This window comes from Mesoplodon densirostris, chromosome 16 (genome assembly GCF_025265405.1).
Source record: "Mesoplodon densirostris isolate mMesDen1 chromosome 16, mMesDen1 primary haplotype, whole genome shotgun sequence".
In the NCBI taxonomy this organism is placed as follows: Eukaryota; Metazoa; Chordata; class Mammalia; order Artiodactyla; family Ziphiidae; genus Mesoplodon; species Mesoplodon densirostris.
In genome coordinates, this window is record NC_082676.1 from 65178448 (window position 1) to 65199816 (window position 21369).

Sequence of the window (21369 nt, forward strand, 5' to 3'; positions counted from 1 at the left end):
TTGGGTCATCTTTCCCCTTGAGCCAAAACTTCCCACAAAAATGTCTCAAGAAACCTTCCTGAGACTTAGCATCCTGCCCCCACCCACTAACTGCCAGTTCTCCAAGTGGGGCGGATAACTGGGCATCCTGGAGGAGGCATTTTTGCGTAAGAGATGTACAGAGTCAGGATGATAGCCACCTTCATATACTGCTCTGCACAAAGAGGAATAAAACATTTTTTTCCAAACAAACAAAGAAAGCTATCAGCAGGGTGAGTGTGTCAGCAGGGAAGAGAGGTCAGGGTCAGTCTTCGTCAGATCCCAAGTCCCTGTGGTCATTATTCTCAGGAACTCACAGCAGATCCACCCTCACCCCAACAAACAGGTCCTCTGAATCTTGCTATTCTGTATCTTGGTCACCTCAGATGTTACAAATGACATTTAATTTTTTTTCTGGCTAACGTCTCTGGGAAAATTGGTTTTGCATACAGTGTCAGGATAGCACTGAGGGGTTTGAATCGAATTTTCTTTTTTTAGTTCAGCCTAAATAATGTTGAGAATTTAAAAAAAATTAATACCTTATATTTTTAATGTTTTTTTTTAATTTTATTTTATTTATTTTTGGCTGTGTTGGGTCTTCATTGCTGTGCGCGGGCTTTTCTCTAGTTGTGGCGAGCGGGGGCTACTCTTCCTTGAGGTGCACAGGCTTCTCGATGCAGTGGCTTCTCTTGCTGTGGAGCACGGGCTCTAGGCACGTAGGCTTCAGTAGTTGTGACTTGCGGGCTCTAGAGCGCAGGCTCAGTAGTTAAGGCGCACGGGCTTAGTTGCTCTGTGGCATGTGAGATCTTCCCGGACCAGGGCTCGAACCCGTGTCGCCTGCATTGGCAGGTGGATCCTTAGCCACTGCGCCACCAGGGAAGCCCTCATACCTTCTATTTTTAATTTTTCTTTTGCTTTTTATCTTAGAGGGATGGAGGATGGAAATAAAGACAGGGAAAGAAATGGCCCAGACATTCCGATGTTCATATGGACATCATCTGTTGAGGACACAGACAAACCATCACAGGAGAAGGGGCAGATTTCTAAAATGAGCTGAGAATATGGGAGGAAGAGAGCCTGTGACCAAGACATCAAGGCCCTGGCCTGCAAAAATGTCAGGGCCCACTCGCCCGGTATTCACACGCAGTCTGAAACGATCCGCGGGCCAGAGTTCCCTCACAATAGGACCCACCACCCAGTGAGGAAAGGAATGGCTGCCCGGGGCAGGGCAGGCCAATGTGGGCGCAGGGATGGTGTGCTCAGAGCTGTTGGCTCCCCCTGGAACCCCGAACCAGATAAATGTGGGAGGGGGTGAGCTGTGCCAGGATACCTGGGTCACACATGTTCTCAGCTGTGAAAGCTCTCAGTTCCCGGGGTGCCTGGGGCTCCGTGGGGCTGGGAAGTTCAGGATGTGGGCTTAAGTTTCCCAGAGAAAGCAGGACAAACATGGGAGGGGACAGAGAAATAGGCTTCACACAGTATGGCATGATTGCTTTGAGGCTAAACTTTCCAGAGAGAAGGAACTGAGTTTTTGTTGTGATTTAGACATTCTGATGGTTCGCAATGGGCTCCCCTAGAGAAAGAAACTTACTGCCCCAAATTCTCCTTTCTATTCCCCGTGTGACTGCCGCCAGGGGTCTACAGGGATCCATCTCCAGCGCCCCCCCTCCCCCTTGCTAGTCCAACAGCAGCGCTGCCTCAGCAAACATTTACTTCAGCAAACATTCACTGCAGCAGACGCACTGACACACTCACAGCTTCAAAAAGCCCAAGTTCATGTCCTCCTCCTCATTGTGGGCGGACAGGTTTTTCCTCTTCACCTGTTGCTGGGGAGCACAGCTCTCCAGGGAGCCTGGGGGACGACACTGTACACACGACTTCCTCGCATGATGGTTGCAAGGCTGTGTGTTCAAGTCGCTGCCCGGGGACAGTACTGAGGTAGATCGGGGAAGGCCCCCCAAGCCGTCTGCGGAGTTTGTGGGACTCGTGCTGCTGACAGAGGAGTACCCTGAGGTCATTATGTCCTTGCCTGGCCCCCTCCTGCTGCACAGAGGGCGCTCGAGCCCTGGGGTCCAAGGCGTCTGGCTGCCTGGTGCTGACGCCTGTGTGTCCTGACGCCCCTCCTCCTCCGGGCAGGCCTCCTCATCGCTTGATTCCTGGCAGCAGTGCTGTTCCGGGTTCAGGTAGACCACAGTGACATCGAGGACACCGCTGGGAGCCGTCACTATGGGAGATGGGGGAGAGGTCAGGCCATAGCCTGATCATCAGGGTGACCCCATGCCCGGTCAGGACCCAGGGGAGCCCAGGGTCCAGCTCTCGGCCACACATCCTGAACCTCGCTGGACAGTCCCCTTTCCTTTACGTAAGAAATTGGGGGTGAAGTGTCTCGTTTCAAACTTGGGGTAATACCCAATGTGACTTAGGGGACAGTAGGAAGTGACAACAAACTGGCCATCTAATAATTTAGTTAATCCCGAGTGGACACAAAAATAGCAGCTGGAAAATCAACAGAAGCTGTCGAACTGGGCTTCCTGTGCAGATGGCTGACGAGACATGGGGACAGAGCCTCCTGCAGCCTGCCCTGGACGGGTGCCTGAGGGACAGAGCCCAGCAGGGGGCACATCTCACACAACCTTCTAGAAAGGTCTATTCCTCTGTCCCTGACCTGGTGAGGTCCTTCCACCAGCACAGATCCAGCTGGAGCTGGGCGCAGGTTGGGCCCACATCCTATCCTCTCTTTGGGCTGGTATTCCAGGGGCTCTGCTCTCTCATGTCTACCTGTGTCTGGACACACTCTCCTGCAGCTCAGGCTGGGGGCCCTCCTGCCCGCTGTCCCCTCTGGGGCAGCACTGGGTGGTCTCTGGCCCTGGCACTCACCATCGCCTTCCTTCTCGCCCTCGCTCTCTTGGTCACCCTCGTAGCCAGAGCAGTAGTCCAGGCTCCAGTCCAGGAAGCTGCCCAGCAGTGTCTCCTCCTGGCTGGACAGCTCTGCGGTCGGCGTGGTGACAAAGCTGCCCCTGTCCTCCTGGAGGCTGTTCTCCCGTTTCCTGTGCAGTGGGAGAGCCGGGAGCTGGGTCATAGGCAGCAGTGTTGGGAGGCCCAGTCTGGTTCTTGGCACCTGCCTGACCCTGCCCCCATGTGCTGTGAGCAGGGACAACACAGCCACCCAGGAACTGCCCTCAGAAGCTCAGGGCAGATTCGCAGAGGCAGAGCCAGCAGCACGGTGAGGTTCCTGCTCATCTGGACTTTGTAGGATGGATAGGAGTTCTTTAGGTGGGTGAGGTGGAGGGGGAGGTTATTCCAGGCAGTACAGCTGGGACGATGAGATGGAAGAGACCGGGGTAAAAGGGGTGCACACAATGAGGGCACAGCTGGAGTGCTGGGAGTGACACAACGTGGTGGAGCAGAGCAGTCCCGAACGGCTCACACCGGGCGTGGGGCGGGGCCAGAGCCTGAGCGAGCTCAACCTGTGCTCGGGACCACCATCCCTCACAGGGAGCCAGGCTGGAGTCAGAGAGCCACAATGGGGAAAGGAGACGGTACTGTAGGCAGTGGAGACTACCACCCGCAGCTTCAGTTTTCTGGGGATTTGCTCTCTCCCTGCTGCTCCTCAGGAGCCCCGATGGCTGCACAGGTCACAAGGGAACCCAGGCCTGGCCTGCAGGGCTCACTCACCGCTTGGTTCTCCTTCCAGAGGGAGAGCTGAGGAAGGTGTGAATGTCCCCTGTGCTGAGGAAAGACGCGGGTTCTGGGCTCTCTTGTTTCACCCCTAGAGTTGCACACAACTGGCCGTAGCTCAGCACCTGAGGGGAAGCCGGGGTCAGAGGGAGGGCCGAAGCCCCGAGGGGCAGACGGGGACCCCCGCTCCCTAGCACCCACCAGCACCTCTTCCTGGCTGATCTCTTCGTATCGCTTGTCCTCGAATCGCTGCTTCACGGCGGTGAGAGAGACCTGCCTATAGTCCTTGGGGGCATCGTCATGGAAGCTGCCGACAGAGGGACACATGAGAGGTAGTGGGGGGCAGACGGTGCTGGCACCTCCACCCCAAAGGCTCCCATCTTTAGCCTCCACTCACTGAAGTGAGAGAGGACAAGACATTTTCAAAACCAGCCCAGCAATGGGAGTGAAGCCCAGCACTGCTGTGCACAGTCTGGCGGTTCCTCGAGTCACCTATGACCCCCAGGTGCATCCCCAGGAGAAAGGGGAACAGAGATCCACACAGAAACCTGGACACATATGTTCACAGTGGCACTATCCGCAACAGCTGGAAGGTAGAAAAACCCCAAATGTCCATCAGTGCATGGCTGAATAAAGAAGATGTGGTCCCTCCATCCAGTGGGCTATTTGTACAGTGGAAACATTATGTAGGTGAGAGGCTGGTCACAAAAGGCCCCATGTTGTACGATTCCATGTTGGTGAAACATCCAGAACAGAAAGAGCCAGGAAATAGATGAGTGTTTGCTGGGGGCTGGTGGGGAGGGGAAACATGAAGGTAATAGGTAGCGAGGGTGGGGTTTCTTTTGAGGGTGGGGAGGATGTTCTCGAATAGATTGTGGTTTGTGGTGATGGCTGCACAATTCTGAAAATACCAAGAGCCTGTTGAATTGTACACTTCAAAAAAAAGTTTCGTTGGTAAATAAATATGTTTCCAGTTTATCTGGATTGGGAAAAAAAAAAAACTCGGTGGGGGGTGGGGGATGGGTGTAGGAAGGCAGCCAAGCAGCAGCTTTTGGCAGCCTGGTCAGGCACCGACTCTCTGCACAGGTCTGAACAGCCTCAGGGTCAGACACGTGTTGACCTGCCACCGTCACCCATGCTCCCATCCACCAGCGACGAGGTCTGGGCCCTGCAGGAGAAACGTGGTGCACACACTACCCCAGGAAATGCTGACAGGCTCCCCGTGTTAGCGGGGAGGGGGAGAAGCGGCAGATGGGCCAGAGGGGCTGGTCAGAGGAATCTCTAGACTCGTGCCCAAGTTCTGATCTCATCCCCAAGGTGTAAGCAGAAGTGCCGTGCTCAGAGGCTGCCCTGTGGAAATCCAGGAGGCGGCTGGGGCAATGACTGTGGGCAGGTGAAGAAAGTGCATTAGCCCCGAGAGCCGCTGGGATGCAGGGACAGAGAAGCAGAAATGGGCTGGCCTGAGGGCTCTGATAGGATGACCGGGGCCTTGTCCACCAAGCACCAAATGAAATCTATGAGGAGGAATGGCCTGGCGTAGACAAGCTGGCAGGGGGGTTTGTGGCTCGGGTCAGAGGTTGGCTTTTAGATGTGTTCTGAATCCTGGAAGTGGTTAAGTCTCCCAGGGAGTGTCTGGGGACAGGCAGAAAGGCAGAATTACCCGGGCCCTCGTGTCGGGGAAGGGGACACTGAGGCAGCGTGGCCTGGTGGAGAAAGGAGGAGGTCCCTGGGGGCTTTAGCAGATATGCATGCAGTGGGGAGTGCAGGTGAGACTGAGGAGTGGGAGGAGCGAGTCTGCCAGCCAAGCTGAGACAGGAGGCGAGGGAAAGGGCCAAGCTGTGTGCCCGGAGCTGCGGTCTGCCAACTCCAGAGCTGGAGGCCAACCAGTCCTAGACTGAAATTACCGTTGGTGAGGGAGACAGTCTCATTTTTTCTTATGTTCCACTGCCCATGGAATTAGGTTTGGGTTGGGGGGAGCTGCTGCCCACACATCAAATGTTAAAAACGTATGAAATAAGCAACATGGCCCTGGAATTTCTAAATGTCAATCCTGAGACACGCGGCTCACGCAGGGAAGGTCTGAGTGTCTTGACAGCCCTCACGTGAGAGCAAATTCCCCCTGGACTTGCGGTATTGAGGACACACCCTCTGTGTGTGGGGACAGTTGGGGGTGGGGTGGGGAGGGAATTGCTTCCTTACACGCTTACCACTTTTGATGAAGGCTTAAGACACAGGGGATGAGGTCTTCACAGGAGAACCCAGTGAGGTCCCATAACCGAGTGGTCCAGGGCTGTGCTGGGGAGGAAAGCAGGAATAGTGGGGCCGTTCTGACGCCCACTCATGCCCCACAGCCCTGACAGTTCTGGGATGGAGTTTCCTAGGGCTCAGGGTTGAAAAGGCCCCAGGTACAGAGCATGCGTGCTCATTGTCGACAGCGTGGGAAACATTAAGCTAGAACTGTCTCTAACCTCACCCTCAGACAATGGCTTTTAGTCCATTCTGGTGTTTCCTTCTCCAGGAGATGAACACACTTCTTTTTCTCTCTCCAACCCCCTTGAATTTGAGCACTGGCTCCTGACTCCAGGAATCCCCCGGACCACTAGCTCAGCCCATGTTCTGAGTGGCTGGTGGGGAAGGCCAGCTCCTTACTCTGCCCGTGTGTCAGCCTCGCCAGGAGCAGGGCAGCTGCAGCCAGGTGGGCCGGGGCATAGGCGGCCAGGCTGGTGTGCAGCAGGGAGAGCTCACAGAGGAAGCTGCACAGGTGCTGGGTTCTTGGCGCCATGGGGACCAGCGTCAGCAGGATGTCCTTGTAATCGACCACAGTGGGGACCTAGAGGGAAAGGGGAGGCGGACGTGGGGTCTCAGCACACAGAGGACCCCTCCACCCACTCGGTGGGGAGGCTGGACCTTAGAAACACCACCCTCGGCGTGGTCAGCCCAGCATCTGGCCCGACTGCTGTGCACGCCAAACAGCTGTGGCCTCGCGCCCTCTGGGTCCAGGAGGGCTTCCCAGAGCAGGGAAGCTCAAAGCCATGCAGATACCCTCTGCCCCTCCATGCCCTCACATGACCTCAACTTTGATTCAAAAGGAAAAAGCAAGTGGTCACTTACTCGAATCTTCCCTTCCAAGGCAGAGATGATCTCTCCCATCATCCTCACCAGGTCCTCGTATTTGTACGTGTTGTCTGTGAGCCACACAGCCTCCCGGATCGTCAGGATCTCTTTGCTGATGAACCTGGAGTGTTAAGAAGGGGTCTGAGCACTGAGCCCACTCCCCTTAGTGGGGTGATCACTTTAGGCTTCAATGATGGGGTTGGGGGGTCCAAAGAGTGGACCCGGCTGCCCCTAGCCGCTGAGGGGAACTGAAAAGGTCAGATGAGCCTATCATGGGGACTGGAAGGGAAGGGGGATTAGTGTCACAGATCAGTGGCAGTGAGAGCTGCTGGACTGCTAGGCATGCAGGTGCTTCTGCAAAACGCACCCACGAATGACATGATCGGTCAATCCTCTTAACGACCCGAGGGATGAGGGTTCGCCCTGCCTTGTGTCAGCTTTTATGGAGCGAGTATAATCAGCTTTAACCCAGAAGGCAGATGAGCCAGCAGAACCAGAGATAGAGGTTGTCTGAAGGTCTGGACCCAGCACGGGGTCTGGCCATGGGAACTGGACTGTCCTTAGGCAGGTGGTCACCCTGTTCTCTACTCTCCACCAGCTCCAACTATCAGGGAACACGCTAGTCCAGCGGCCTGCCGAGGACACCTCCCCACACAAGGGTGGACTGGGACTGGGCCCTTGGCTGCTCTGTCATGGGGACTCTGCAGCTCCCGCGTTTGCTGTTGGCTGGGCCAAGAGAGAGGACAGGAGTTGTAGGGACCGCAGGTGCTGGGGGATGTTATGTGAGTGGGGCGGGCGAAAGCCCTGTGCTCAGAGTAGTGGCAGGTGCTGCTTTGAGAGTGGATGTAGCGGCATCTCGGCTTCTAAAAATCTTTTAAAGTAATTATCATCTCATTGCCAGCAGCCCGTGGTCTGGTACCTCAGTCTCTCATTGCAAGGACGTAACTATGCCATTTAGATCCAGGGAGGCTGGGGACCCGTCTGTTCAGCCCTCTCTGGTGACAAGACCTGGAACGCCGGGTTCCAAGAGCACACATGAGAGGTGCCGGACAGCGTGTGGCATTTGCTCACCGACGCTGAGCCCACGGACCCTGCTTCGACAGCCACCTAGAGACCCCACTTCCCAGTTCCTGTCGTGGCCACATGACCGCGCTCACTGCAAAGGTGGACCTGGTGGCCCCAGGGGTCATGGCAGGTAGCAGAGAGCAAGTCAGGACCTGGGCCTCCTTCATGACGTCATGAAACAGATGAACCATCCCAGTGACACAAGCCTCTGGGTTACCGTGCAGAAGACAAATCAGTCTCTCCATAGTTGACACCACTGTGTGCAATGAGCCTGTTCCTCCCTCGCAAGCCTTACAGATAAGGATGTTGGTCTGGAAAGCACCACCCAGGGGAGATAGCAGACCATGTAGGAGAAGTCTGCTTTAGGAAAACAAGAAAATGCAAAATGTATGGTGGGAACTGCCATCCACATTGTGTCCAAAGGCAAAACTGGGTGGAAAGGTGGATTTAGGTAAAACTTAAAATGGTCTGATTTGAAGTCAGAGCTGCTGCAGGGGTAGGCTGCCTCTCTGAGGACGCATCCTGCCCACGTGGTTGGAGGGGGTCTGTGGGGAGTTGGGGGTGGGGGGCACATGACACTGATGAAACGCAGGTCTCTGGACGCAGAGTTGAGAACTGGACTGGCAAGGGCAGCCGCCTGTGACCCTCCCTCATCGCTGTGTTGCCCTCAGGGGCCAGGGGAAGAGGGTTCCAGCCTGAGCCTGCCCGACAGAGGCCACGTTCTGGGTCCTGAGGCCACGTGTTGGGATGAGAGGCTGCCCACACACCAAGGGTCAGCCTTGCCACCCCCGTGTGGGTAGGACCACTCGGCATGGGCACCCCCTAAAATGAAAACCCCTGTCATAAGGAGGTGGGGTGCTGAAGGCTTGTTCCACTGAAAAGCCAGCCTGTGAACTGGGCAGCGCCAGCATGCTGTGTTCCGTCTGTGGGCCCAGCCTGTGGGGCTTCTCACCGGGTGCAGATGACCATGCAGGCAATGCCCAGCAACTGGAGCCTGTACCGGGGCACCAGCCGCCTCCGCAGGTACCGGTCCACGCACTCCACAGTCAGGTGAAGGCACAGGCTCGAGAAGTCCTTCATGGTCGCGACCTCTACCAGCCAATCGATGAGAATGTACCTGTGGGAAGAGCACCATCCCTGAAAACCAGGCCAAGCCTTCATGAGTGTCCCGAATCCCATTCCTGCCCAGCCATCTGTCCCGAGGGGTGAGCAATCACTTTAGGCATCATTGGCTTACCCAGGCACCTGTCCAAGGCTGAGACACCCTGTCCAAGGGGCTGGGAGGCCCCATGACTCCCGACTTTGTTCCTGGGAGGCAGGTGGGCTGCACATAGTGTACTCTGCCTCCCCCACCCCGGGGCCCCCAGGCACTGGAAAAGCCTGGACCGTCACTTGTAAGGGAGCAAAGCAGGTCTGCTCTGTGGACCTGGGACAGGTCACAGGACAGGAGAAAAGTCAAAGTTTATCGTCCTGCAAACCTGTCTTCTCTTTGAGGAACTCTCACCCATGGGGTCATTTACCACAACCCCCCGCAGTGGAGCAAAGAGCCAGAAATGCAGCTAAAGCAGGGTTCCCTGAGCCTGTGTGCTGGTGTTCTCAGTCACCCAGCAACCGTGATGGCGGACTTGGGCTGGCAGAGCCAACAGACATAGGGTCCCTCCTCGATGGGGCTAAAAGCCGGGCCAGGGACACAGACATCACAAGGGGATACTGCATGCAACATCAAGGATGCCCAAGCATGGTGAACGCCTTTTTGCACAAGGGAGAGGACACGGGGAGAAGAGAAGCAAGAGAGAGAAGAAACGTGGTGGTGAGTGATTCTAGGCAGACAGGAGGGACTGCTCCAGGTGTCAGCCCGGACAGGAGCATCTTTCATAGGCAGAGGGAAGGAGGGAGTGCTGGAGTTGGTGAGGGGAGGAAGGAGGCGGGATGAAGGGGGAACGGCCTGGGGAGGAAGACACTCAAGGCCAGGTGTTTGAGGGTTAGGGGCAGAAGAGGAAGCTTCCTACGCAGACACCTTTGACAAGCTCAATGATCTGACTTATAAAAACAGACCAACGGAACTGTACACTTTAAAATGGTTAAACCTGAAACTAATGTGACATGTCAATTATAACTCAATAGAAAAAAGGAAGAAAAAGTCAGCTGTTGCTTAACATAGAGGAAAATGTAAAGATGCTTAACTCGGGGGTTGAAATGATATTATTTCAATAAAACTACTTTAGCTCTTGAAAAGAAAAGAAAGGTTAAGTTTATGTTAACCCCCACCCCCAGCACACAAAAGGAATAGCAACAGTCCCCTGGCTCCCGCCGCCAAAAGAAAGGCAGACTGGGAGGGCACGGTGTGGGGGAGGGGGCACCACCCCCAGCACAGGCACAGGACTCAAAATCACAGCAGCTTGGTGACATTTAATGTGGGAGCCAAGGACACTGCACCCCCTGCTGTGAGTAAAGACGGAGCCTCTCCAGGGAAGAGAGCTTACCAGGTGCTGGGCTTTGTCTGCCGCAGTACAGCCAGAGCCTGCCCATTATAAATCTAAAATGTATTTGAAATCTCTGGTGTAAGCTTAAAAGATTATTCACATTTTCCATTTTACTCTCTAAACATGTTCTGTGACTGAGTGTAAAAGTGTGTTATCTCCAAACCTTGGAGGAAATGGACCTGCAGGAAGAGGCAGTTCGTGGGGGTTCTGAGGCTGCAGGCACATGGCAGCTGCCCCCCACACTCGTGCACGCTGATGCGCGTGATGATGGGTTGGAAAGAAAAGGTGGTTTTTTGGCATCATTTTTGAAAGATGTTTAGTGTGGTTTAATATAGTCTGAGGCTTAAAAAGGAAAACTGGAGAGAGCAGACATTTATGTGGGAAATTTTTCTTTTCAAAGCCCTGGATAACTTAGGCATTACTGGTTTTAGAAAACACACACACACACACACACACACACACACACACACACACGTGGATCCCGGTGGGGTTGATGATGCAGGGACCCTGTGACAGGAGGCTCAGCTGAAACAACAGGCAGACCCTGTCACGCGGAGACGGGACGGCTGTCGCTCTGCCTCCTCATCGGAAGCTCTGGCTCAGACCCCTCACCTCATTGTGTCATTGAGTCCCTTCTGCACAGAGAAGACCCTCTGTTTACTGACAGCGTGGGAGGCCTGGAACAGCTGGCAGACTATCTCGTTGGAGGCTTTCGCTTCCAGTCCAAGCTGGTTTCCGTGTGCACAGGCTTTGGCTAGAGACAGCTGAGGACGAAAAGACTTGAGGGATGAGCAGGGGGTTTTGAGGCTCCTGCTTCTGAACGCGAGCAGGATTCTGCCTGTACGTACACTGGCCCACTTAAACCTTCTAAGCCTTCTGAAACCAGGAGGGCCAAGATTTTAATCTTTTGGAAATAAATAATATATCACGACAGAACATTTTAAAAGGGACAAAAGGTGCATAATGGGATATCAGTTGACTTCCTGCCCGGCACAGCGTCACGGCCAATTCCAGTCTTCTGCCAGCATTTTCTTTTAAATTAAGTTTGTTTCTGCTCACCACTCCCTAGTGAAAGCTGATGCTCTGGGGGAGGGCATGTAGCACAGTGGCCGAGAGCTGGCTGGGGGCTCGAATGACCCGGCTTTAAGACCTGGGTCTATGTGTGACCACAGGCGAACTGGGGGCTTCACTGCACCTCAGTTTCCCTTTTCACCAAATGGCACAACAGCAGCTGCTTCGGCAGATGCCGTGATGATTGAATGAGATGCACGAGCACCTTGCTCAGGACCTGCCGGGGCCCACCAAGCCCTCAGTGGTTACTGTCGACCATCTCTACGTATTTCCTTCCAGAGTTTTCTATGCACTTGTAGCAGTGTGCATGTGCATTTGTGATCACAGAACACACGTTACCTTTTCTTTGCCTGCCTAACGATAACGTGGTTCTTTGTGATAGGAGACTTCTGTAAGCGTGTTTTCCTTGTTCTTCCTTTGAGGGGGTTTCTGTTGGTTTTGTCACATTGAGGGTCACCTTTGTGCAGTCTTGTGCACCTTCTGCTCATGCAGTCGACCCACAGGCGCTACCTGTGCCCAGGTGCTTTCTGAAATTCCTGCGCACGTTTTCACACACACTCATAGGAACACTATTTTATCACGTTTGCCGGCAAAAACTGCTATCGTTAAAAATGTATATTTTCAGGGCTTCCCTGGTGGTGCAGTGGTTAAGAATCCGCCTGCCAATGCAGGGGAAACGGGTTCGATCCCTGGCCCGGGAATATCCCACATGCCTTGGAGCAACTAAGCCTGTGTGCCACAACTACTAAGCCTGCACTCTAGAACGTGTGCTCTGCAACAAGAGAAGCCACGACAATGAGAAGCCCGCGCACCGCAACAAAGAGTAGCCCCCACTTGCCTCAACTAGAGAAATCCTGTGCCCAGCAACAAAGACCCAACACAGCCAAAAAAAACAATAAAGAAAAGCCGAAGTGTATTTTCAGAAGTTACTAGCTATCCACTCAAAAACACAAAGACTACGTGTATATGACTTGTTAGTGTGATCAGCCATGATCTCTTTAAACGTGTGCCTTTTTGACTAGCAGAGAGGTCAAACCTGCTCCGTATTTTGACTGCTTGTATTTATTTCCTCTTTTTTGAGTATACTGAGGCCCTGTGAACTTCTACAGGGCCTTACTATTCTTATTGATTAGTCTGAGCTTAAACTAGAACCACATTGTTCATTGTTGTATTTCTTGTAAACTTGTTACGTGCCTTTTTGGACATAAACATTACAACGTCCTGTGATGTGTCAGGCGGGCCATCCCTCTGTGATTTCCTCCCTAGCTTTTAAGGGCAGATGACTCTCAATCCCCAACTTGGTGGGGTGACAAGAGCAAGCGTCTACCAGCTTAGCAAAGGGGGACTTTCTTTGATTTGTCTTGAAATAATGACTTATTTACAGCTGCACAGGGAGACTGTCTGGAGAACGCCAACTACAGACCCCTGATGTCCTGGTTCCAACACTGGACAACCTGGTGAACAGGTCAGATAATGAGAAGAGGACAGCATTCCACACACCCATCTGCTCTAAGGAGCTCTAAGTTCTGTTGCCAAGATGCTTTCCCTACAGGCCAACTTTAGGGAGCTGTATAAATTTTGATGCAGATGTAGTCCACAGCACTTAGAAATTAAGTGGCTGGCTGTCTTAGATGCAACGGGCAGAGATGAGGAAAGCGCTTCTGGGCACTCCTCCCCACACACCCTAGAGCTGAACTCCCTTAGACTCAGTTCCAAATCCTGGGCCACTCTTACTTCGTCCTGGGTGGGAACCTGGCAGTGTTGCCCCCATGGTCCCCACAAGAGGAGGTGTCAGGACAAAGGCCAGCTCCCAGCTCACCTGCGCTTCCCAGCAGCCTTTGGCAGCAAAGTCCCTGAGTTTCCGGAAGCTGTGGAGGCATCGTCCGGGATCTGACATCTGTCAACGGGAGAGTCACCATGCCCTTACATGGTCATATCTCTGGAGAAACTCAGAACCAACCCATAGTCTTCTTAAATGTTCCCCCTGACACCTCCAGAGGGTCCCCAGCTGTGCTTTCTTCCCAGCCCTTTATCCCCCAAATGGTGGTGGTCGTTTCAGGGGCAGTGCTGAAAGCAGCCCCATGACCAGCAGCTCCTGGAGCCCCAGGAGGACCCCGGCTGCGGTGGCAGAACCTTGTCCAAGGGCTACTCTGGAGATTGTGCCTTTGGCCCACATAATCCATTCTTTACCCAGACCTAGGCCCACTCACATCCATCTTTCTGTCACTTTCCCAGAGGAGGTACGAGCTGGTCAAACACCCCTGATTAGCAGACTCTTCAAACAGGTCCCGGGCCTGCTTCTGTTTCTCTTCATCCTAGAATAAGTACCTCTAAGTAACCACATATACTGTTCTCATCTTTAATAAAATGAGTTAACTACATTGGAGTAAAAACAAGTTCTCTGAAGATACACGATTTGACAACCAACTCGTGAAGGCAAGCCCACGAGTTCTGCCCTCAGGCCCTGCTTCCTCCTACCTGAGGTTTGTGCTGGACTCGGCTCCGGGCACTGCCCGGACGGTGATGGGGGAGGGTTTCCCAAGGTCTTCCAGCTCCTCGCTCATACTAAGTGTCCCTCCCTGCTGCTGTCAGAGCACCTAGCACCAGGAGCCACCACCTCCCCCAAGACTGCTGCAGAGGGGGCTCCCAAATCACAAGGCTCACTAAGTAGAGAGGTCTGCATGAGGAGTGGGAGGGAGCAGCCAGTAGCAGAGCCGTGAAACAAAAGGACCCGGGGTCCTGTCCCACTCACTCTTCCTGGCTCCACACAGCCTCACAGACAGGGTTCATCTTGGCTTTGAACCCCGGAAGCCCCCTTCTGCTGCCTTTCACACAGTTCCTGGTTCTTGGTGCTTGAAGCTGCCAGAAAGGCGAGCAGCACAAAAATGCAGACCCGCCGTGCCCTGTGTGCTCACCCGGGCCAGGACGCCAAACAACGCAGGGCCCCATGGGATGGCAGAGGGGACTCACCTCAAAAAGACTCAGCACTCTCCCCAGGCAGTGCAGTATGGACGCTCTGTGAGTCTAGAGAAAGGAGGTGGAGGAGGAGGGGTGACTGTCAGCAGACAGAACTTCTCGGGGACTGTCCCTCAGTGTGTGGGTCCTCCTTGCTCCCTGCCCAGCCCCTCTGCGCAGAGGACCGCTCCCTGATTCCAGGCCTCCGCCAACTGCTTCACAGAGCCTCAGTCTTGCCTTTCCAGCAGTCGACCCGTCTGCAGCCCAGCCCCTCACCCGATTCCCCTGACCCTGGCTCCGAGGCCTCCTCTCCTGCTAGTCGTTAGCAGATGCTCCCACATCCGCACTATTTTCTGTGCCTCCACTGCTCTCGGGTCCCTGACTTTACATGGTCCACAGTATATCCCCTCAAGGTTTTCTCACCTCCCGGGACCCTACGGGGCTCAGCCCGCCCAGCACGGCCTGCCCTACTTGCACCCCTTGCCAGGACTCACTTTCTGCAGCTGGCACTCCATCCTGAGGCTCTCGTGAACCACGGCCTTGCAGCAGCTTCCGGACACTGACCAAGGTGGGCGGATGAAGAGCCAGATGAAGGGCGCGGCGCCCACATTCAGGCGCTCCGCGAGACTGAAGAAGCGAGAGGCCTTCAGCCCGTTCACTTCCGCCCGGGCCTCATCAGACACAGACACTGAAGAGACAGACAGAACACAGCCTGGGATGTCTCTGGAGGAGGGGTGTGGGAAGTTCCCCAGTCTTTTTGGAAAGTTTAAAGCCTTAAGCCGCTACAACGTGAAGTTGCTGGTGTCTTAGGACAGAAGAGCTGGGATGGGGGCTCCTCCCTTTTCTTCCCATGTTTTGTGAACTAAGTGCCCTGCGGCTCCTCCCAGCGGCCTGGATTCCGAAGATCTGGGAAGGTAACCCCTGCCGTGGAGGCATCAGATGCCCACCCTCCTTCCTGTGGGGAACTGCTGCTCAGACCCCTGTTAAGGGGTAGGGGGTTTCTTTGTGGGGTAATGAGATGATGGCTCCAAAATGAGTGGTGATGGCTGCACGACTCTGAAGATACCCAAACCATTGGACTGTACACACTAGACAGGTGAGCTGAGTGGTGTGTGAATTTCGTCTGGGCAAAGCCATCTGACAGGAGGGTGGGCGCAGGACTGCTCATCGTCTGCAGGTCCAACAGTCCTGTCAACCAGCTGTGACCGGGGTGACCTCTCAGCAAGACGCCAGGTCTTTCAGAAGCAGAAAAATGGCGACTATACCCAAGTCTTTATGCATCTTGGGAGCTGGGACAGGATCAACTGCAGGCTCGCTCCTTAGTGTGCTCAGCAGACAGGCAGGAATTGGGAGAGAGGGCCGCACCAGGTTCTTTCGAGGAGCACCTGCCCCTTAGGGGTGAAGGAATCTAGGTACCAGGCTGGCTTTGACCTGTTTGTACTTGCCTCCCACTTGGAGCCTTGGCTCCCTGTGTTACTGACACTTGGCATCAGGCACGCTTTGACCGCTGCCCCAGGTTCCTCAGATGAGCTGTGCCAAGGACAGAAGCTGGGGTCTACGCATGGGCTGTGGTGTTAACTAGGCAGCCAGGGAGCGCTGTCTTGCCTGAGTAGCCCCCATTCTGAGTCTCTGCTCAGAGTCACTCGTTGTCAACCGAAATTAATGGTTCATTAAAAAAAGAGGCAACTCCCCCAAACTACAAAATCAAACTTCATCCATGGGTCCCTGAGTAGGACACCTCTGGCACAAGCTCCCCAGGGGGGACGGTACACAGCCAGACACAGCAAGAACAGCAACTAAACTGCTGACACAGGCAAGAGCTCATGCTTGTTCTATTAGGTTTTTTGTTTTTGGCTACACCACGCAGCATGCGGGATCTTAGTTCTCCAACCAGGGATCTAACCTGCGCCCCCTGCAGTGGAAGCACAGAGTCTTAACCACTGGATCACCAGGGAAGTCCCTTGTGCTTGTTCTAAAACGTCAGTACCAAGTGGGGTGAGGCCAGCCCCAGCGCCAGCCCCAGCGCCAGCCTCACGAGGACTTACGGCCTTCATTGTAGAGGTAGGCTATGCCCAGCTTCACAGCAGCTTCAAAATTCCCTTTTTCGGCAGCCCTAGAACATTAAGAACATGAAACATCACATGATTTTATTCCATAAAGGTTATGTTCCACCAGAGCACTTAAAACTACAGTACCTATTTTCTGAACAGAAAAATTTTTTGGCAATGCAGCTAAATATCAATTATCCATGACATGCTACAACATGGATGAGCCTTGCAAACACACTTGTGAAAGCAGACACAAAAGGCCACATGCTGTATGATTCCACTCATATGAAATGTCCAGAATAGGCAAATCCAGAGACAGAAAGCAGATTAGTGGCTGCGTAGGGTTTGCATTACTATAGGGAAAATAGGGAGTGACTGATAATGGTTATGGGGCTTCATTTGGGGGTCATGAGAATGTCCTAAAGTTAGATAGTATTGATGACTGTGCAACTCTGTGAGCATACTAAAAACCATTGAGTTGTACACTTTAAAAGGGTAAATTGTGTGGTTGGTGGACTATGTCTCAGGCAGCCTGCCTGTGACCACTGGCACACTGCAGCTTGCAGCCCCTCCGGCCCTTCCTCTAGGTCCCAACCCTGGCCGGGGAGGTGGGATCAGCCAGTGAGTATAATGTAATAGCATTCAAATCGCATTGTTCTGACCAAAAGAAGAGGGCTGAGGAAAGTTTCCACAGGCAGGTGACCTGCATCTGAGTCACACACAATGGGTCACAGCTCAAGTGGACCCTTCAGAAGCACCACTGTGACTAATGAGAGTCAGGCCTGTGCTGGTGGTGTGGATGACCCATGACTGTGCTGGAAGTTGTGTGACTCGATGGGTGAGGTCGACAGCCCTCAGTCACTCCCTGGGGGATAAGTTGTTGGCGGGAGCAACAAGCAAGAGAAAAATCATTCCCAGGCCTTGAGACACAGACTGGCATAGCAGGGAGGCCCAAAGGTGGGAGAAAGCCACGTTCTTCTCAGGGTGCAGAGATACCTTTCAAAGAGCTTCAGGTTCTTTGGAGAAGGCCACAGCTCCTGGAAGCTGGCACATGCCCACACGCTGGCATGGTTATCCACCAGGTACTTCAGGTGGGAGTGCACCTGAAGAACAATGGAAGAGGGGGAGTGGTGGTTAATCAAGGGACCTCCCAGAAGCCCCGCTTCTGGAGCTCTTGAAGACAGGGTGTAGATAGATGTAGGGTCTCCTGTTTCCCTCCCCACTCTAGTAGTAAAGGCCCAGCCTCTGTGTATCAAAGTAACTAAAAATTGCTTTAAATAGAGAAAAGAGCCCAGAAACAACTTTCTCTGTGGCTCTAAAGATGGGGACAGTGGTCCTGGAAGGGGGAATAAGCACCTAGGCTGAGAAAGGGGATATAATGCTAAAATACCTGCAAGGATCAGGGAAATCAACTCTAATGGGAACAGGTGGTCAGAAATCTGTTTTGAGCTCCTCTACTTAGGGTCTTGCTAGTGGGAGCACAGCTGGGGCCTGCAGGTCAATGAGGGCTCTTAGAAAAGACTGAAACACATGACAGCAGCCTCAGGTAGGACTTCTGTAGCAGGAAGTGCCCAGGCAGGGGGCCCTGAGCACAGGTGAGCATTTTAAGTGCTAAAGCTTCCACTGCCATTGGAAATTCAGCACCCATGGATAGTATGAACGCAATGGAGGCAGGTTTGGGAGTCAAGAGAAGTGGGTTCTTGCTGGTGTTCCCCCACTAATTTGCTGTATGCCCTGGTTAAATCACTCAAAGTGAGGCTTCAGTTCCGAAGTCTGCAAAATAACTCCCAGAGTCCCTTTCAGTGCTGAATATTACATGGGCTTTGTCCTCAAAAACATATTCTTCTTCTTCTTAATACTATCTTATTTCTTGAGGGATGCAAATTTCACTGCCATAAAAGGGTATTTTCTCTGTCAAAATAAACATTACAATGAGCAGACTCAAACCTTGCTGTCCTACGTTTTAGCTTTCCTGCAATCAGAACAACCTCAGGCACCCATTACCAATATCACCGTTGTTTTCTCTACCCTCATTTGTAGCCAAAGTTTTTGCTCTGACATTTAAGACACGAAGCCTTCATGGTACAATATAACCAATGATGCCAGGCCTGACACTATTTTCATCTGACAACTTACAGCTCGGACAGCGAGGATGTCTCCAACAGAAAGCCATTTCAGGATATGAAAGAGCACATCTTCAGGGAGACTCAAGATCGTTAGGTTTCGGGGTCTCCTTCTTATTCTCCGCTTTGTAGGATAACAGAAACACTTGGCACACCTACAGTGGATCACTTAAGAAAAAAAATCAGAATGGTCTAAGTGATGTGTTGGAAACGAGTTGTGCTGATATGAAAAGTTACATCTGAACATGATTTAATAGTTACTGTCCTCTGCCCCAGCCATATTTACAGTCCTAAACAAAGATTAAATAAAAGAGTAGTAGTGGTACAGAAGACATCATCATTCATTCAAATATTCAATAAACATTGATGGTGAGTAGTAATCATGTAACCTGGCTATTGGGAAACCTTCTGATTCAGAGCCCAGATGACAACCAGGAAGGGGGAAAAAAGCAGCCAACGCTGATGATGGTTAGCCTTGCATTTCACTCTCAGGGAGGCGCCTTGACCCTTCCTGATCTCTTTGCTTCTATCTGCACACATGACTAAAATGCATAATGTTAACAAGGATCTGTGGACTTGAACAGTCTGGTTTTCGAGTCCAAACTAGGAGGGTCCACCCTGCAGAGAAGCCAAAGGTGGACTTGGAGGCCAGGCCTGTCCCAGCTCTGCGGATGTCAGAGCTGCCCAGCCAGTCTCAGTGTCCTCTCTCTCCCCACAGGAGGTCCTTCCAACTTCAACTTCAGCAAGTCTCTGCTGACTCTAAGCAGACAACATAGAAGCTTGAGGCAGGAGGAGCCCATCACCTACAATTCACCTGGTTTCCCACCCGTTCCTTCCTCCAGTCCCGACAGGAGGTGGCTGCTCTCGCACCCGCACGACTCCCTCCTCAGGGCTTCTTCCTGGCCCCCTCCCCTCGCTCTTCACCTGGGTCTTCCCATCATCAATTAACATGCTGCGAAAGCCAAGCGTACACGCAGGGCGACCGATCCCCGCGTTTTACCACATTTTTCTCATCCCCTTGCTCTAGGACAGCCACGATAATAACCACGGAAACCTGAGCGGCGCTCACGGCCCTCGACAGGTGGCAGACCCCGCGCACCGCTTTCACGCGGAGCAAGGCACTCCCGGGCATTTAAATCGCGCGCCGGGCGGGCGCCGCCGGGAAGACACGCACCCCGGGCCGAAAGGCTCGAGCCAGCCCTGCTCAGTCTCGAGGCCGCCCCGCCGCGCCCCGCGCCCAGCGCTCACCGCCTCCGCTCCCCATAACCGTGGCTGCCGTCGCTGCCGTCGCCGCTATTGCTGCCAGTGCGGCCGGCCGGCCCAAAGCGCGACTCCCCACGCAGGCGCAGGCCCGCCCGCCGCCCGCCGGAGTTTTCAAATGCACCAGACGCTCTCATTGGCCCGCCCGGGGGGGCGCGCGCCACAGCTCGGCCGGGCCCCGCCCCCTCCCCGCCCCCTCAGGCTCGGACGCTCGCGATTGGCCGCGCCAGGATGCGAATTCGAACGCCGGCTGTTGATTGGTAGAGCTTGCGCGGCCGCCCCGCCTCCCCGGCCCTGGCGCGGGTTCCTAAGGAGCGTGGCTCCGGGCCTGGCTGCAGCGGCGTCTCTGAATCCGCTCCGGCCCGCATGGGCCTGGCCTGTTCTGTGCTTAGGCCTTGTGGTTTACTCGGCGGCAAGAGGTCCCGGCGACCGGAGGCCACGGCGTGCAATGGTTTGTCAGTGAAGGTCTGAGCGGACTGGCCGCGCCTCCAAGCCCGGGGTCTCGGAGCCGGGACCCCGACGTGGTCTTCTACCTGCGGGGACGCAGGCTAGCCGGCACCCGCGGGCTGCGCCTCACCGAGGCTGGCCCTGACCTTTCCGACCCGCACCCCGAGGCCGCACGCCCTGCTTCCAGCCCTTGCTTCAGGCGAGGAGACCCCTGGTTCGGTGGCCGAGTCGCTGTTGGCATAGATCGTAATGCAGAAAGTGGAGTCCAGAGACCTGGTACTCGAAATCTTCATTGACTCATCCAGCACGTTTGACTCCTTCTTCCCTTAAAACGTGGCTCACCCTGCACCCCTCCTCCATCCCTGCCCAGGGCAAGCCCTCACATTCTCACTTGGACTAGATATCGTCCCCTGTCAGTCTCCATTGTCTCCTCTTGGTCACCTGGGAGCCCAACTAAAATAGAAGTGCACACCTGCTTGCTTTACTGGCTGCTTTCAGCCACAGCTGAGCGTTCTGTTTACTCGGGTATTAGGCAGTGCCCACCCAGTCTGTCTTTCCGGAACCAGCTCACATCCCACCTCTTTCATGAGACCTTCGGACAAGGAAAGAAATGCAATCTCCTGGGAGAAGTGTTTGATGGAAGAGGACAGAGTGGCTTTTCCTGGAGAAGCCGGGGAATCTGGGTCAAGACTCTCCTTCCCCCTTCCCGACAGCCTCAGACAGCATTCTGTCCCGCTACCACTTATACTCGCTGAACCCCTTCAGGGTACTTGGTCTGTGCTCAGCAGCCGAACACACACAGGAGCCATGGTGCCAAGGCTCCATGCCAGTCTGGAGCAGGAGACGAACGGATGATCACAGCGTGGGATATGAGGCCTTGGAAGCTGGGTGATGTGCACGGGAAGAGGAGTGGGTAGAGCAGAGCAAGCTTGGAACTTGCTCCCCAGATGCCCCCACGTTCCCACACCAGAGGACAGGAGAATCCACAGGACCCCTAAGGGTTTTCAGTCTTTTTCACCTCACCTTTGTTTCCATTGGTTACTGTTTCCCAATTTGGTACTTTGTTGTCCTCCCCCTGCACTGTTACTTTCTTTGTTGCTGGTCTCC

The 21369-nt window shown here is 54.0% G+C and overlaps 1 protein-coding gene across 2 annotated transcripts; it reads right to left on the reverse strand.

The window, feature by feature from the left end:
* Positions 1 to 593: 593 nt before the first annotated feature.
* On the reverse strand, positions 594 to 19898 carry CCNF (cyclin F). 2 transcript variants are annotated; one of them, XM_060078423.1, is made up of 17 exons: positions 19804 to 19898; positions 18569 to 18723; positions 17429 to 17535; positions 16430 to 16497; positions 14879 to 15072; positions 14400 to 14453; positions 13640 to 13744; positions 13249 to 13326; positions 10971 to 11122; positions 8828 to 8992; positions 6808 to 6931; positions 6346 to 6526; positions 5904 to 5991; positions 3904 to 4003; positions 3694 to 3821; positions 2896 to 3065; positions 594 to 2242 (listed from the first exon to the last, which is right to left on the reverse strand). In XM_060078423.1, the coding sequence occupies exons 1-17, from the start codon at positions 19817 to 19819 to the stop codon at positions 1770 to 1772; spliced, it is 2358 nt and encodes a 785-aa protein (XP_059934406.1). In that variant the 5' UTR covers positions 19820 to 19898; the 3' UTR covers positions 594 to 1769. The 2 variants fall into 2 exon arrangements, with proteins under 2 accessions (XP_059934406.1, XP_059934405.1); XM_060078422.1 differs by having other exon boundaries at positions 3898 to 4003.
* Between the last annotated feature and the right edge of the window lie 1471 nt (positions 19899 to 21369).